The sequence below is a fragment of the Stegostoma tigrinum genome, chromosome 45 (assembly GCF_030684315.1).
Source record: "Stegostoma tigrinum isolate sSteTig4 chromosome 45, sSteTig4.hap1, whole genome shotgun sequence".
NCBI classification, from domain to species: Eukaryota; Metazoa; Chordata; class Chondrichthyes; order Orectolobiformes; family Stegostomatidae; genus Stegostoma; species Stegostoma tigrinum.
This window is the reverse complement of record NC_081398.1, coordinates 256,828-274,395: the sequence shown is the minus strand read 5'-3', so window position 1 is coordinate 274,395 and position 17,568 is coordinate 256,828. Positions and strand designations below refer to the sequence as shown.

Below are 17,568 nucleotides of genomic sequence, written 5' to 3'. Positions count from 1 at the left end.
TGTGCAGGCTGACATGAATTGGCTATGCTAAATTGTCATGTAGTGTTCAAGGATGTGCATATTATGGGTCTGGATGGGATGCTGTGAGGGTCAGTTTGGAGTTATTGTAGGAAGTCTAAAGTATATTAGTGTAGATCTACAGAAACAGATTGGAGTGGGTGGATAGAATGTGAGGTGACACACTTTGATGCAAAGAACATGGTCAATATTTTTAAAAAAATACTTCTGTGAAAAGGTGCAAAGGAGCAGAGAGACCTAGGTGAACACATTGGAAATCGGCGTGCTTTCGCCAACAAGGATTTTAGTGTTGAATCATTTTAATTATGATGAGATGGTAGAAGGTGGCACTGCACTTCAGTTTTGGTCACCACCGTTTACAACATCATGAGGGGCATTGATAAGGTGAATAGCAAAAGAGGTCCTTTCCCTAGGGTAGGCCAGTTCAAAGCTAAAGGCATAGTTTTACAGTAAGAGGAGTCAGACTTAAAAGGGACCCAAGGGACAACTTCTGCCCAGACAGAGGGAGTAGTAGGTGCCAGGTACAGTTACAAATGTTTGAACAGGAAGGGTTTAAGAGGGATTTTGGCACACAGGATTACATTAGTTCAGGAAATTTAGTTGGTATGGATGAATTGGACTGAAGAGTTTCTATACTCTAAAGCTCAGAGGAAAGCAGAGGGGAGATCAGAAGGGAGATGTTGTAGTTTCCACAAGGGGGGGGGGGGGGAAAGGAAAGAGGGAGGGAGAAGAGAAAGAAAGAGACGATGCGCGGGGACAGACATGGACACAAAATGGACAAAGAAGATTATTCAGAGCCTGGTAGGTCTAATGGCCTCCTGCTTTGCTGCCAGGATTCAGATAGCTGCAAAGACAGCTTCTGATCTAATTACAGTTTAGTTCAAATATGGAAAGAAAAAAGGGAAGATGGGAATAACTGCCCTTGACCAAATATGACAAAGAGCCTGAGCAAAGCTGGCGTCACAGGGAAGAGCCTCTCCACTAATCTGAGTCAGATCCAACACACAAGATGGTTGGTTCCAGGTCAATCTAAGCTCCAAGAGTTAAAGGCCAGGTGTAAGGGGAAAAAAGGAGGGTTTAGAAACTAAACAGCTAGAAGCCAAATCAAGTGCTGATGACAACAACAAAAAAAAAACTTCCTTAAGCCAGTTCAGAGATAAGAAGTTTTCCAGGTAGCACCTAGAGAATTTGAGAAACAACTGATTTCACAGGAGAACAGGTTGGATGAGGGTGAAATTCTCCCTTGGCAGAGAGAAATGGTCACACTAGGAACTATCCTAAAACTGAGTTTTTGAAAGCAGTGAATTTCATTCTAATGAAATTAACATTTTTATGTTAAGTTACAAAGATGCTTCATGTTTAAACTTTAGGTCATTAGGTTGAAGTATTGTAAACAGGTTTAAACATGAGCAATTTGTATTTCCCAATTGCTGTTTACACAAAACTAGTGACTGTACACACATTGTGCTTTATCTCCACTAGCAATAAAATTTGGAGAAGAGTACATGTCATGCATACAACCCAAGGAGCATCAACACTGCTGTAAACAGTCTAGATGTGGAGACAGTAGCTGGACATGTTTGAAGGCTGTCAACTTGGAAGGGACTGCAAACTTTCTACAGATGCATGGTGAAAGACAGACAACATCTCACCAATGAAATGTCTTTAAGTTGCAATGAGACCAAAGTCAAAGAAGTTGCTCATGCAAGAGATTTTTTTTTATTCAATTGCACTTAGAAAAGACTGGACAGTTACTAAGGCAGTAATACTGGATACAAAAACATGAACGTCTTGTGAACTCAATTTTGCATTTTTAAATATAGTTGCAAGTTACATCAATAGCACGAAAGTTGATTTTAGCAGGCAAATGTGTACACTTGAGAGCACAGAACCTTCATCTCCCAGTAGCAACGGAGAGACTCATCAACCAGCACACTGCCAAAATGGAAACTTCACTAGTAACCACATGATTTCAGGTGTTCAACTGTTGCAACCACGTAACCAAGTAACTGGGTTCCTTTTGTTTGGTTGGTTTTGGATTCCATGATGATTAGTACTGAGGGAAGAAGCACAAGATTAGGACAAAGATTAAGCAGCAGCTTTATGTATAAGTCAGCAAGGTATTAGTTTAATGACAACACAGGTCACATGAGTAAAGTGATGCACTGAATCTTCTGTCACAAAGTCTATGACAAACAATGAAAAACAACAAGTGTATCAACAAAGCAGGTGCCAAGCCTCTCCCCACTGGAAATAAACTGGGGATGTCTGACCTGCCTTAACTTTGCCAAGGTTTAGCATAGTGATAGGACTGTAACAGAAACTCAGTCATTCAACCCTTCAAGCCATACTATTCCAACTAGATTGTGGCAGTTCATCTCCATACCCCTTGGCACCCAGACATCTTTATTTGCTATTAATTTCTGTCTTGAACCCACCTCAGAATTCCACAGCCCCCAAAACTCCTTAAGATTCACTGCCTTAAAGAAGAAATCCACAGAATCATGGAAGCATCGATACAGACAGATGACATTCTGCCCATCAGGCCTCTACCAGTTCTTTTACCCAATTCCAAAATCACTTCTACCCAGATCATCCAATGCCCTTAACGAATGCATTGACTGACCCTGCCTCTACTAAGAGAGAGCGAGGTGCTGCCTCATCTCAGTCTTAAGTTATATAAAAAGAACATATGGGACTGTAATTATATAATTAGAACCTGCAGCATTGGCTTCAATGAGGTCCTATAGAGAAACCAAATGCAGCATTCTTTGTCAAGCAGCAACATCCCTTTTCATGAGCCCATTAACTATCCACATCATATCAAGAACAGAGTCTTTTCCCCCTACCCTGAAGATCATAACTGATTTACCACTTTCCATCTCAATCTTACTCACAGGGGGGGGGGAAAAGAGAGAGAGAGAGAGAGAGAGAGAGAGAGAGAGAGAGAGAGAGAGAGAGAGAGAGAGAGAGAGAGAGAGAGAGAGAGAGAGAGAGAGAGAGAGAGAGAGAGAGAGAGAGAGAGAGAGAGAGAGAGAGATTCTACAGACAGACTGACCGAAAGGTAGTTCTGCCAAGCCAAGGGGTCGCATTTTTTGGGATACAAATAGTTTTGATGTGGCTTGAACATTTTAGGTACGAGTAAAAGGTTTACTACAAAAAAGTGGCCACGTGTGTATTGTACATCCTGTAAAATTGAATGAGTCAGCTGGGCAGAAAAAAAAGAGTCAGAGTCAAAAAAAGGTAGAGCGTTTAGAAATTCAGATCAGGCAGTGTGTTACAGCAGCAGATGTTTTAGACCTAGACCCTTCATTAGGACTAGGGAGAGGGAATGGAGTTGGAAGAGGGGGGACAAATAGGTGAGAAGGAGATGCACAGGTACTGTCAGGTCAAGGAGGTAGGGGAATGAGGGAGGGAGAGTTGGACATTGGATGAGGCCAGGGTGGGAGATTATGAAACTGGTGAATTCTAATAATTAGGCCAATCAGGCTGGAGGTGCCTGAGGTGGAAATGAGTTGCTGCTCCTCCAGTGTGGGGGACACTGGCCCAGGATGGACATGTCACCAAGGGAGTTTTTTTTTGTGGGGGGGGGGGGGGGGGCTGCTCTCAGAGAGCAGTGGTTAGCAACTGAAAGGTGTTGATTATCACAGAGTGCAAGTGCTCTGCAAGTCTGTCACTGATGTGGAGAAAGCTAGAAAAAGAAAAAACCAGGAGCAGCAACAGATGTGTTTCTCCAGCTCCACACTATCAATTCTGACTGCAGCATCTACAGTTCTTGCTAGCTCAAGCTGAGCCAGCATGGTGTCATGAAGGGGTCTTGACAAGTTTACTAGACTTCTTTGGAATGGTGATAAGCAGAATAGAAAGGGAGGGGGGGGGGGGGCAGTGTATGTAATCTTTTTGCATTTCAGCAAGATACTACACAAGATGAAAAGCTGTGTTGGGAATAAGTGGTTCATATGGAAAGAGGATTGTTAGCCAAAGTGGGGACAGCAGTGGTAACTCACTATAACTAGTGCAACTAGCCTTTATAAATAGGCCAGAGCGTAAAAAGGGGGAGGAGGAGGTTTGTTAAAGCTACCAGACACTGCTCAGACCTCAGCTGGAATGCTGAGCAGTTATTCGAGGAAAGATAGGGACATGGGAGGCAGTCTACAGAAAGCTCACTCTGCCTCCATTCCTGGTACCAGCTGTCTCATGAGAAGTTGAGCAGGTTGGGCCTGTACTCATTGGAGTTTAGAAGAAAGAGGTGATCTTATGGAAAGAAAGATTTCAGGGAGTCTTGACAGGGAGGTGTGGAAAGCCTTGTAGGAGAGAGTCTAGGACCAGATAGGTTCACCTCAGATGAAGGTGTCACCCATTTAAGGGGGCATTTCCTCTGGAAGTAGTGAGCTTGTGGAATTCTTCACCACAAAATGTTGAGGTGACATACATGGGTGTATTCAAGACAGATGGATTGAAAAAAGAGACAGTTACAGAATTGATGATCAGATGGCAAAGCTAATCAGATCAGCCACGACCTCATCTGGCTATCAGAGCAGACTCCATTGATGGGACGGCCTACTTCTGCTCCTACATCTTATGGTCTTAAGAGTGGTACATGAAATTCAAATTGGGGGAAGACAGAAGAAAACAAAACAAATAAGGAAGAAGGTGATACATTTGGGGAGGGCAGAGGAATAGGGAGTGATAAGATAAGGAATGTTAAGGAACAGAAGCTCAGACAATTCTACCAATGCAGAAATCCAAGTCTTCACTACACTGCTTCTATAACCAGGACTTTGTCCCTCAGATGGAGGAGACCAGGTGTGATCTCCCAATGCTTTGTATAATTGCAGCAAGCCACTATTGCTCATGTCCTTGTATCCTCTCACTATGAAGGCCAATGGGGCATTTCTTCACCACCATCTGCTGCACCTGCAGGCTGACTTTCAGCAACAAGTGAGGGCCCTCCAATTGCCTTCCCCACTCAATTCGTAGCTAGTCTTAATAACAGGCTGTACAGTTTTTCCTGCCAAAGGTTAATAACCTTACAATTTATCCATATTACACTGAAGCATCACTGTATCCTCTTCACTTCCATTACCAGTTCTGTGTCACCTGCAAATTGAAGGTTCTACAAGTTTCCTGTCTGCTAGACAGTTTATTATCTCAATCCCACATGCTTAGTTTTACATGCTAATCTCATGTGGGACTTTTTGTCAAAAGCCTCCTGAAAGTCGAAAGAAACTACATTCCCTGGCTCCTCTGATCAATTTTTCAAGTTACATCCTTCAATTTCAGTAGGTTTGTCCAGTGTACTTCGCTTTAACAAATCCACACTGCCTCTGTTCAGTCCTGCCATTGTATAACAAATACTCTGCTGTTAATTATTGTATAACTAGACAACAGAGGTTGGATAGGGACCCAACACTTGAGGGCCAGCGGGAGGCACACCATCAAATGCACCACTGGAGACCCTGCTAACAGTTCAGGATCACACTCTAGATCGGATGATGTGATCTTATCAGTGATAGGCAACATGGTTTTGTACAGGGAAGGTCATGTCTTACCAACTTAATAGAATTCTTTGAGGACACGGCAAAGTTGATCGATGAGGGAAAAGGCTGTAGATGTCATATACGTGGACTTCAGTAAGGCGTTTGATAAGGTTCCCCATGGCAGGCTGATGGAGCAAGTGAAGTCACATAGGGTCCAGGGTGTGCTAGCTAGATGGATAAAAAACTGGCTAGGCAACAGGAGACAGAGGGTAGAAGAAGGGAGTGTCTCAAATTGGAGACCTGTGACTTTCCACAGGGATCTGTGCTGGGACCACTGTTGTTTGTGATATATGTAAACGATCTGGAGGAAGGTGTAGGTGGTCTGATCAGCAAGTTTGCTGATGACACTAAGGTTGGTGAAGTAGCTGATAGTGAAGGGGACTGTCAGAATTACAGCAGAATATAGACAGACTGGAGAGTTGGGCAGATAAATGGCAGATGGAGTTCAATCTGGGCAAATGCGAGGGGATGCATTTTGGAAAATCAAATTCAAGGGCAAACTATACAGTAAATGGAAAAGTCCTTGGGGAAAAATTGATGAATAGAGAGATCTGGGTGTTCAGGTCCATTGTTCCCTGAAGGGGACAATGCAGGTCAATAGGGTGGTCAAGAAGGCAGATGGCATGCTTTCCTTCATTGGGCGGGGTATTGAGTACAAGAGTTGGCAGGTCATGTTGCAGTTGTACAGGACTTTGGTTCAGCCACATTTGGAGTACTGTACAGAGTTCTGGTTGCCACATTACCAAAAGGATGTGATGCTTTGGAGAGGGTGCAGAGGAGGTTCACCAGGATGTTGCCTGGTATGGAGGGTGCTAGCTATGAAGAGAGGTTGAGAAGATTAGGATTATTTTCATTAGAAAGACGGAGATTGGGGGGGACCTGATTGAGGTCTACAAAATCATGAGGGGGTATAGACAGGGTGGATAGCAAAAAGCTTTCCCCCTGCTCAGAGTGGGTGGGGGGGGGGGGGGGGGGGGAAAGGGGGAGAAAGGAGGAGAGGAAGGAAAGGACTCAATTACTAGAAGTCATGAGTTCAAAAAGAGAGAGGAGGAAAGTTTAAGGGAGATAAGTGGAAAGTTCTTTACACAGGGTGGTGGGCGCCTGGAACACGTTGCCAGCAGAGGTGGTAGATGCAGACACGTTAGCGTCTTTTAAGATGTATCTGGACAGGTACATGGGTGGGCAGGGAGCAAATGGACACGGACCCTCAGAAAATAGATGACAGGTTAGACAGAGGATCTTGATCGGTGCAGGCTTGGAGGGCCGAAGGGCCTGTACCTGTGCTGTAGGTTTGTGTTTCTTTGATGGTCAGCTGCTTGAGGGCCATTACCTGCTTAGTTGTCTGAAATGGAGCCTTTACTTGTGATAGGGCTTTTTTTTGTTTAAAAAAGGTGGTGAACACCTTGAAAACTTCCCACTGTTTTGGGTGAAGTGTGGTTGTCACTGCCAGGACCAGCATTTATTGCTTCTCCACAGTGGAAAATGTGATGGTATTCAGCTTTTAATGAACTACAGTTCATCCAAGTAGTGTTAAGGAGGGAGTGCAGGATATTTAAAATGGTAACAGTTAAGATTTAATATACAATTCCACAACAGGATGGCAAGTGGCTTGGAGGAGAGCTTGTAGCTGGGCGCTGTTACCCGTATCAGTTGCCCTTGTCCATCTGGATTAAGGTGATTGTAGATTGGACAGTGCTCCAGAAAAGCCTGATCAGTTCCTGCAGTGCATCCTGGCAGCAGCAAATATACACCATCTACGAAGTGCATCCACTGAACGCAGTGAGGAAAGTGGTGAAAGGGATGGATGAGATGCCAAATCAAAAAATAAAAATGCCACTCCTGGATGGTGTCAAGCTTGGAGCGTTGTTGAAGTTGCATACATCCGGACACTATTTCGGCACACTCAAATTCTAGGTAACAAGTGGGCTTTGGGAAGTCAGGAGACAGACGTTTGCTGCAGAATTTCTAGTTTTTTGGACTTGCTCTTGTAGCCAGTCTGTGTTAGTCCAATGCAATTTCTGGTTGATAGTAGCCTGCACATCAGGAGGAGGGGAATTCAGCAATGACAAGGGACCATGAGGTGCTGGTTGGAGATTGTTAAGTGTCTAACATGACTGTCCCTTGCTGGGCTTGGGCTATTGCCTCAGTCAAGTACTTCCTTGGTGTTAGAGGCTGCAGTTTGTATTGCAAGTTCCGTTTGTCATTGGTGTTTGAATTAAGGTTGTAATGTGGTCAGGGGCCAAAACAGTCCTGGTGGAACACATACTAAAAAAAAAGCAAAGAGAGGACAACAGTTGCTGCTGCAAATCAGAACCAAAAACAGCAATTGCTAGAAAGGCTCAGCAGGTCTGGCAGCATCTGCAAGGGAAAAATAAACATCATAGTTAATGTTTCAGGTTCAGTGACCCTTCCCCACTTCTGAGAAAGCATCACTGGACCTGAAGCATTAACTTATTTCACTTAACAGATACTGCCTGAGCTTTTATAGCTACTTCTGTTTGTTTCTTGTGGAACCCATACATAGTTCACCAGCTTTTACTTGTTACAGTTTCATCCAGTCTCCTATAGTCAATTTCCCCTTCAGTCAGATCAATTTCAAACTCCAGCTCTTTCATCCAATTCTACCTTAAAACGTAGAGTTCAGGCTGGCCCACACAAAAGGAAAAACCTCTTGGTGTTAGCATCTGCTAAAATTTTCACATCAACGAGCATCTTTGTCATTTTAGACTGGAGAATCTAGAGGGATGCTTTTCCTATGCTGAAATGAATAAGAAGAAGGTTTTTCTAGTGCTGACACTCATCAGATGTGTCCAGCTGGACACATGCTATAGGATCTCACGCTGAGTTCATCCAATCCCACATTGGAGTCAAAACCCTAGAACAGCTAAAATAAACCACACTGCAGTGATACAAAGGAAAAAAAATCACATCAGCTTCTTACAGGAAGAAAAAAAAGGAGTCGTCAATAAATGCTAGTCTCTTCAGCAACACAGAGTTGGGGCGGGGGGGCGGTGTCATTTAAAAAGTTACAGCCAGTAGTCAGACATTTAGTGAGGTATTAAAGTTATGATAAGCAACTGTATGGGGAATAGTGGCAATCATACATTGTTTAAAACAAACATCAAGAGTGAACATCCTCAGTGTGATTACATTGTTGCAAAAGATGGTCCAATTGCAACAATTTACTGCACAATTCCACCCCCACATAAAAAAGTGAAGCCCATTTAAAACTTACCTTTGCATGTTTTCTGAACAATTACAGAGGTTTTGTTTTCATTCTTTGAAGATAGAGTTAGCCAACTCCATCCACCAGGTATACTATCATCCTCCTCTTTCCGAACAAAAGTATACTTTTGATCCCCCAGCGTTACTCCATTTGTCTGTAAGTTGTTTAGGTTGCCTAGCAATGATGCAACCTGCTCAGCCTGAAACAGAAAGTTTTCAGTTAAGTGAACAAGGAATACTTAGTAATTAGCTGGGTTAGCAGGGCTGACTTAACAGCAAAACATTGACAAAAACAAATTCAGCTTTCATGTGCTTTAAGAATGCAAAAAGCTGGGATGATAATCAGAACAAAAGATGCTGAACACAAGTGCGAGAGGGGAGAGAGAGAACAAAGAACAATACAGCCCAAGAACAGGCCTTTTTCCACCCCCCACCACCACCCCCCCCCCCCCAAGCCTGTGCTGACATTTTGCCCTTCCAGATTAAAAAAAACTGGCCTTCACTTGTAGCATCAGTGTCCTATTCGTGGATTTGTCCAGAATGCTGCTATTTGCTTCCACCACCTCTGACAGCATGTTCCAGGCACTACCTTTCGTTTGGAAAAAGCTTGCCTCACATCTCAAAAATTTATCCCCTCTACACATTAGAGGCATGTAACTGAGCACTCCCCAGGGGAAAGCCTCATACTTTTCACTCTATCCATACCATCCACAATCTTGCCAGCTTCTCTCAGGTTGCCCCTCAACTTCCCACATTCTAGCAAAAACAAACCCAGTCTATCCACATGGCTAAAATCCTCCATACCAAGCATCATCTTTGCAAGAGACAGCTGGAACTGCCAATGCTGGAGAATCTGTGCTAACAAGGTGTGGAGCTGGATGAACATAGTAGGCCAAGCAGCAGGAAGGCTAACATTTTGGGCCTAGACCCTCCTTCAGAAACGAAGCATTAGCTTTCCTGTTCCTCTGCTGCTTGGCCTGCTGTGTTCATCCAACTCTATACCTTGTTTTTGCTGTCATTTTCACAAGCTTTTTTCTGTACCCTTTCCAAAACATCCACATTCTACTAGTATGGTGACCAGGACTGTACACAGTAACATGTCTGAACTAAAGTTCCATAAAGCTGCAGCATAACATGTTGGTCCCTGTACTCAATGCCCCTCCCAATGAAGGCAAGCATCCCATAGGCCATTTTTACTGCCTTATCTACCTGCGCTGCTGCCTTCAGTGATCTGTTTGTCAATACTCTTAAGGGTTCTGCCATTCACCGTATAATTTCCTGTACCTGACCGTCCAAAAATGCATCACCTCATTTGTCCACTTTAAACACCATCTGCCATTTTTCTGCCCCATGCTCCAACTGATCTACATCCTGTATTCTGACAATCCTCTTCACTATCTGCAACTCTAATCTTTGGATAATCTGAAAACTTAATTAGATCAGCTAAGCTTCCTCCAAATCATTGGTGTAGGTCACAAACAGCAGAGGTCCCAGCACTGATCCCTGTGGAACACCACTAGTCACAGCCCTCCATCCTGAAAAATATCCTTCCACCACTACCTTCTGTCTCCTATGACAGAACTAGCTCTGTATCCATCTTTCAGAATTTCTGAAGGGTCCCAACCCACAACGTCAGCTTTCCTGCTCCTCTGATGCTACTTGGCCTGCTGTGTTCATCCAGATCTACACCTTGTTATCTGTATCCATCTTTGCCAGCTCACCCCAATACCATGTGACTCTACCTTTTGTACCAGGCAGCCACAAGGGACCTTGTCAAAGGCTCTGCTGAAGTCCACAGACAGCCAATTCCACACCCTACCCACCCCCCCCCCCCCCAACAAATCATCTTCACCACTTTCAAAATCTCCATCAAGTTAGTGAGGTGCAAACTCCCCCACACAAAGCCATGCTGTTTAATTGCTAATCAGTCCATTTGCTTCAGAATGAAATGCACTAGATCTTGTCCTTGAGAAACTTTAATAGTTTCCCTACTACCGATGAGGCTCACAGGCCTGTCATTTCCAATTTGATCTCTTCCCTTTTAAAGAATGGGATAATGTTGGCCATGCTCCTCACTTGTGTTGAAAGAGGATACAAGGATGTCTCTGCACGCTAGCAATTTGTTCTGTTTCCATCAATATTCTGTGGTGAATCCCTAGGTCCTGATGGGATCTAAGTACCTTAATGTTTTAAGGCAGACAATGTCTCTATTCATTTATGACCTCACCTACCTCTTTTGGCTCCACACAGATTCCTCCTGGGTCCCTCAATATCTGCATCTACCAGTCCAACTCCCTCTGGTTCTCATACCCCACCACACTAGCTTAAACCCTTCCCAAAGACATCAGTCCCAGTCTTACCCAGGTATAATCTATCCAGTTTGTAAAAGATACCATTTCCCCGCAAATCCTAACCCTACACCATCTTTTCAGCCATGTGTTTAATCTGCCATTTCTACTCTGACTGGCTCGTAGCAATTTTAGTCGTCAAGATAGCCTTGAGGTCCTACATTGCAACTTTCTTTCTGGTTCTCTATATTCTTTTACCTAAAAAGAGATGAGGTCCTCTTGTCCTTAGTACCATGACCACTGTCTGTTCGCTCGCCCCATCCAGAACAGCCAAGACATTCATATCCCTACCTCCAGGAAGGCAACACATCCTGGAATCTCAGGCATTTCTATCTCAGCCAGTCTACTCCCTCTGCAGCAGAGCCAACTGTGGTGACAGGAATTTGGCTACTGCTTCTTTTGAGAGGTCATTCTCCACAACAGTATATTGGTTTTGTAGCAGATTTCTGCACTAGCTGGTTAGTCATTCCCTTCCTGCCTATAGAGTCCAGAGTCTGGTGAGACCACCTCTCTACACGTTCTGTCTTTTGGGGCTGCTATGGAGCATCCCCAACTCAAGCTTCCCAGGAGCTGCAAATTGCACACATACAAGTCCCAGGCACTGGAAATGCATCCAGCTTCCCACATCGAGCAGACTAGTCTGGAGCTCTCCTGCCGTATTTTACCCCATTAAGTTTATAATCCTTAAAATGTTAAGAACTTGAGACAAGTTGAAGCGCCTGACGTTCTCTGCTCCACTGAGAGAGTATCTCAATTCTTACCTGTTACTCACCAATGACTGTTTCCAGAAATGATCATGATGAATGGTGGTGCTGGCTCGAAGGGCCAAATGGCTACTCCAGCATCTATTGTCTAAATATAGAGTTTAAGCTTGCACGCTCGGAACCATCACTGCCAACCTTCCTCATGTTCTGTCTCCTCTCCTTTAAAGGGGAAGGGATGGAAGGACTACAGCAATATAATGGTCAGGTTCTTCCACAAGACATGCACTCCCATGCTGACTGTGACGTTCACTCCCAGAAAACATTTCTTTCCTTCCTGACTAGCACCTGCACGATTAGGTCAACCATTGTGGACACAATTTAAAGTCAAAGTCAAAGAGGAATAAACTGAACCAAGAAAGCTGTGGAAAGGAGTACCCCAACTCTTGATTAGAGCATCATTTCTAGGTTTGCAGCATTTCTGAGACAAGAAAATAGTTTAGACTTGTCCAAAAATCCAGTTCCCATCTTTTGGGTGCAGTTGATGCAAATTAAAGACTCCATCTAATTCACAGTTGATATTCATATTGTTGTGTTTTCGCTCGTATTCAGGTTTATGGCTAGCTGGTGTCCTAGTCAGGTTTGATTTCTTTCAAACAGAAAAGTAGAAAGAGTTATAGTTTGACATAATCCAGACAATAGTGACCTAACAAATCAGGCAACTAAACAAAGGTGACTGGAAGACAATGCAAAAAACTTTAAGGGCTTGAGACTACTGAACACAGTCTGTTAAGGACCTACAGTGTTACATGCAGTCTCAGCATGACACATGATTCTGTACAAAGCTAGTGCCAAATATTATAAAAAGCTGCCTATTTAAAAAACTTACAGACCATCATGTGGTTGCAATCTTGCCTCAGCCCGTTTGCCTTGATGTTCCAACGCCTTCTTGATCATACATTCCCGTCTTTTTTAAAAAAAGATGTTAAATGCTCCTGCATTTCTTAACATTATCCATTTAGTCTCCACTTTGTTTAACTCTCACTACAGCCTCTTAACATTGAAGTACATGATCTTCAGTCAGCAAACTCATGTTTCCTGACTGTTTCTTTTTGGGGCATTAGAACCCTAAATATTTAGTTTAGGGTCCTGGGAATAGGATCTTTGTAATGGCTTAACTACCACCAATACCTACCAAAATCAAATTGGTGCCTGAAATTTAGCTGGTTCCTTACAATCCATATCGATGGGATGCAAATCATTTCCTTTTCCCCCACTTCTCCAAAACATTCCAACCAGAATAGAATTTCTTTGACTGTAAAGTTGGATGTGACCGGGTGGCCCAGCATTTACTGCTCGTCTTTTCTTGCCCTGGAGAAGATGGGGGTGAGCTGCCTTCTTGAACCATTGCAATCCGTGTGCTGTAGGTTGACCCACAATGTCCTGTGGGGGTGGGGGAATGCCAGGATTTTGACCCAGGAATGGCGATGTATTTCTGGGGGGGGGGGGGGGGGCTTCTCATGTATCTGCTGCCCATGTCCTTCTAAGTGGAAGTGGTCATGGATTTGGAAAGTGCTATCTAAGAAGCCCTACTCAGTTTCTGCAGTGCATCTCAGACAGTAGCAGTGTATACAGTGGTGGAGGGAGCGGATGCAGTGTCAAGTCAAGTGGGCTACTTCATCCTGGATGGTATCAAGTTTCAAGTGTTGTTCACTTATGAGTTACACTCACCCAGGCAAGCAGATAGTATTCCATCAATTTGTTGATGCATGCCTTGTAGATGGCAGACAGGACTTTTTTTGGGGGTGGGGGGTGGGGGAGAGATCTGGAGAGGAGTAACATGCAGGACATCTTGCCTCTGACCTGGTTTTGTAGCCATAGTACAAGGCTGGTCCAGTTCTGTTAAGTTTCTGATCAATGGTAATCCCCCACATATTGATGGCAGGGGACTGATAGTAACATCGTAGAATGTTGACAGGCAGTGGTTAGATTTTCTTGTGTGGCACAAATGTTACTCAGTGCGTTTACAGTACAGAATCATGCAAAGGAAATATTTATTTCTTGCATGCATATCAGTAAAAAGGAATCTGCTACTATACAGGAGCAATGGGCTATTGAGAGAGATTTGGAGTGACAGCTGTTGAACTGCATTGAGGCTGTACTTGCAGATGTTGAGATAGACCAAATTGCATCCCCACAACTGTTCCCCCCCACCCCCCCCAAAATCACATGCCCTTCAGATTTGTGTTTTTTTCTGTCCAAGAAGTGCAAAGAAACAGTAGAAGAACAAAGCCAGAGCTTAAAAAGCTTGATTAAGAGGGACAGAAGAAGGCTTTCACACAGGTCACAGGCTCAAGGAATATCTTTTCCTTTGAAAAAAAAAAGATAGACAGAGTTTAGGGCTGGGGGCACAGGCACTCAGAGGGGTGATGGACATCAGAAGTGTACAAGAGGCCACAAATGACAGGAACACATCTCAAGTAGGACATAGACCCAAGAAACATTAGTGAGTCTAGGTGAGAAAGGTGATGAGAATGTTAGATTTGAAACATTGGCAGATTGAGACGACAGCAAGGAAAAAAGAACCAGCCCCTGGAGCTCCTCAGTGACTACGCAGTCGTTTCCTCCTCACCCATATCCACAATATGTTTAGGACATTGTGTGTCAATAGCAGCAATTACTTGTATTATCCATCTGTACTGCTCCAGCAGTTGCTTACCAAGTCTTCAATGAATTAAACATTGAAAATGGAGTTAGGGCTGCATCCAACTCTAATCCATGCTCATCCTCACTCAAAACTGCCAGCCCACAGCTTCCAGTTTCACCTTTATGTCAGAGGCAGCCAATGTGGTCAGTCATCTACACAGGTTCCAGACCATGGCAAACCAGATCAAGTGACACTGGCAGTCAGGCAGAGGCCCTTCCATAAACCATTCTGGGACCCCACAAAAATAAAAGAAGGAATGTCTAACACTTGATGCTGTCCAAGATATCAGGGCTACTTTAAAATCTGATTGGCTGAGAAAAGTTTTGTTAAGCAGCACCTATAGAGCTCCATTAGCTCAGTTGGTCAATTAGCAGTGGCACCAATAACACAGCATCAACTCCTGCACTGGTTAAAATCTCCAGAAGGTCCCACCTTCTCAACCCCCTCCCCTTGTCTCAGGTTAAACTCACTACTGGTCATCTACCTGCCTGATGAGGGGGCATCCCTGGGACTACAGTGATTTTATACGCAACCAGAGAATGCAGATGGCTTTTTCTTTAAAAAATAATTTTATGGGATGTAGGCATCATTGGCTGAGCTGCTATTTATTGCCCCATCCCTAATTGCCCCCCTTAAGGTGGTAGGACTGAGCTGCCTTCTTGAGCCACTGCAGTCCATGCGCTGTCAGTAGACCCCCATGCCTTCAGGAGGGAGTTCCAGGATTCTGACCCAGCGACACATTTCCAAGTCAGGATGGGGAGGGGCTCAGAGGGGAACATGCAGGGGGTGGTGTTCCCATGTACCTGCTGCCCCTTGACCTTCTGGATGGAAGTGGATCGTGGGTTTGGAAGGTGCTGTTTGAGGGTCTTTGGTGGATTTCTGCAGCGCATCCTGTAGATGGTACACACTGCTGCAACTGAGCGGAGGAGGGAGGGAGTGGGATGCCAATCGAGCAGGGGCTGTTTGTCCTGGATAGTGTCGAGCTTCGAGTGTTGTTGCAGCTGCCCCCATATAGGAGCAAGTGGGGGGGGGGGGGGGGGGGAGAAAGAGAGAGAAGAGAGTATTCCATCATCCTCCTGACTTCCCTACCTTGGGAAGACTTCAGCAATTCACTATCCATACCCATCTTGAATTTATAAACCAATAAGAGGAGGTCACCCCTCAGCCGCTAAGTCTAGAGAGGACAGTCCCAGCCCCTCCCTATAGCTCAAACTCTCCAACCCCAGAAACATCCTCGTAAATCTTTTCAAGTTTCACAACATCCTTCCTATAGGGCGGGGGGAGGCTGGAATTGCACACAATATTCCACAAGCAGCTTCAGTGTTCTATACAGCAACATGACCTATCAACTCCTATAACTCAATACACTGAACAAAGGCAAGTGTTTATCCCCTATGCTATCTACCTGCAACTCCACTTCCAAGAAACTATGAACCTGTGCTCCATGGCCCGGTCAGCAACACCCACAAGGTCACGAATCGAAAAAATATGGTAATTTTAAAGACTTTTTGTTATTTAAAGAAAAAAAGGTACTTCAAGTTTGCATTCATTTCAAATCTTTACACGCAGATGTGGTGTTTAAAAATTCATGTGTTTGAGGGGAATCTGAAAAATAAATAAATCAACAAGCGGCCGAAGGCTCCACACTCTGACCGCACTAGAGCTGATTGCAGTTTTCCAGTGCCACCACACTGCAGAGAGTTTGATTTTAAAAAAGTTTTTTTAAGAACTAAATTACTGGCTAGGCTACGGCTGCCTTTTACTAGCTTAAGACAAAGCCGCCTAATCTATCCGACCCCTCTACAGCACACTCACTGACTCAACACCCAGCTACGAGGGTTCGTTACCAACTGTACAACTGCTCAGGAATCTAGAATCATCCTTGACACACCACTGGACTGACCCCGGTTCCACGTGTCCCCTACTCCCTGCACCAGCTAGAGGCCAGTCGTTCCGTCGGGCCCCCTGCCGGCCCTCACGCGCCGTTGAGGAGCCTCTGCCTGGTCTGTCCGGGTCCCACACACAAAGCAGCGAAACACAAAGGTTCTGGCGGACCCAGAGCGCAACCCCTCCCCGAGCGTGGGTGGGTGGGCACTTTCACCCCCCACCCCGAACCGGGAGAAGGGCAAAAACGAGGCGGATTTACCACACCCACACGCCACCCCCCGACAAGAGGAAGAGTGTGGAGTATAGCCTCCTCCCAGGGCGGGCACGCCAGAGAACCAGGAAGTTGCATTTTCTCGGGAGGGGCTGGTGGGGGGTTGGAGGAAAAGAACACGTGGAGGGTGAGGGGGAAGGGACTGAGGGAAAAGGAGGGCGAGGGTAGGCTGGTGTTTGTGTTTGGTTGCGGGGGGGGGGGGGGGAGGCAGAAGAAGTTTGATGAAAAGACGGGCTTGAGTTGGAAAGTGGAGAGCATCGCTTACCTTGATTTTGCCCAAATTGCTGTTCTCGGACGCCGCCCAAATGGTTTTACACTCCTGGCCGACGATAGCGACTTCTGCCACACCGTCGTGCGCCATCAGCCTGTTAACGTAATCAGGCCAACTGCTCATTATCCCAAAGCAGCAACGACAAACTCAGCTAACTCCGAGAAATCTTCACAGCGACTACAGTCAGCGCTCTCCTTCTGGGCGGTATATTAGTGCAGTGGGCCGGTACAACCCGCCTCCTTACAGCCAATCACTGCCCGGCCTTTCCACCAAGTCCACCCCCCCCCCCCTCCACATCCCGCAGAGCCCGGAATCCGCATGTTCCCCTTCGCTGTAACTTTTACACCAGTTCCTTTTTTGCCTTAAAAGGGTGGGTTTGAGATTTTGTGCCAAAGAGAGGGGGGAGAGAGAGAGAGAGAGAAATAAAAACCCGCCAGCAACTTTTTTTTTGGCGGTTTCTTTGGCTTCTTTGAAACTTTACAAAATGATAGAACAAAACCAGACAATTGCTGGGAGAGACGACACATTTTTAACTGAGGTTTTCCTCTCCTTTATAACAAAAAGACAGATGTAGCAGTGCCTACGATTCGCCCATAAGTT

The 17,568-nt window shown here is 44.9% G+C and overlaps 1 protein-coding gene across 1 annotated transcript; it reads right to left on the bottom strand.

Annotated features, from left to right (window-relative positions):
- Positions 1–1,714: 1,714 nt before the first annotated feature.
- On the bottom strand, positions 1,715–17,162 carry LOC125448799 (profilin-2-like). Its single transcript, XM_048524344.2, has 3 exons — positions 16,963–17,162; positions 8,794–8,983; positions 1,715–2,074 (listed from the first exon to the last, which is right to left on the bottom strand). The coding sequence occupies exons 1-3, from the start codon at positions 17,089–17,091 to the stop codon at positions 1,974–1,976; spliced, it is 420 nt and encodes a 139-aa protein (XP_048380301.1). The 5' UTR covers positions 17,092–17,162; the 3' UTR covers positions 1,715–1,973.
- Positions 17,163–17,568: the final 406 nt, after the last annotated feature.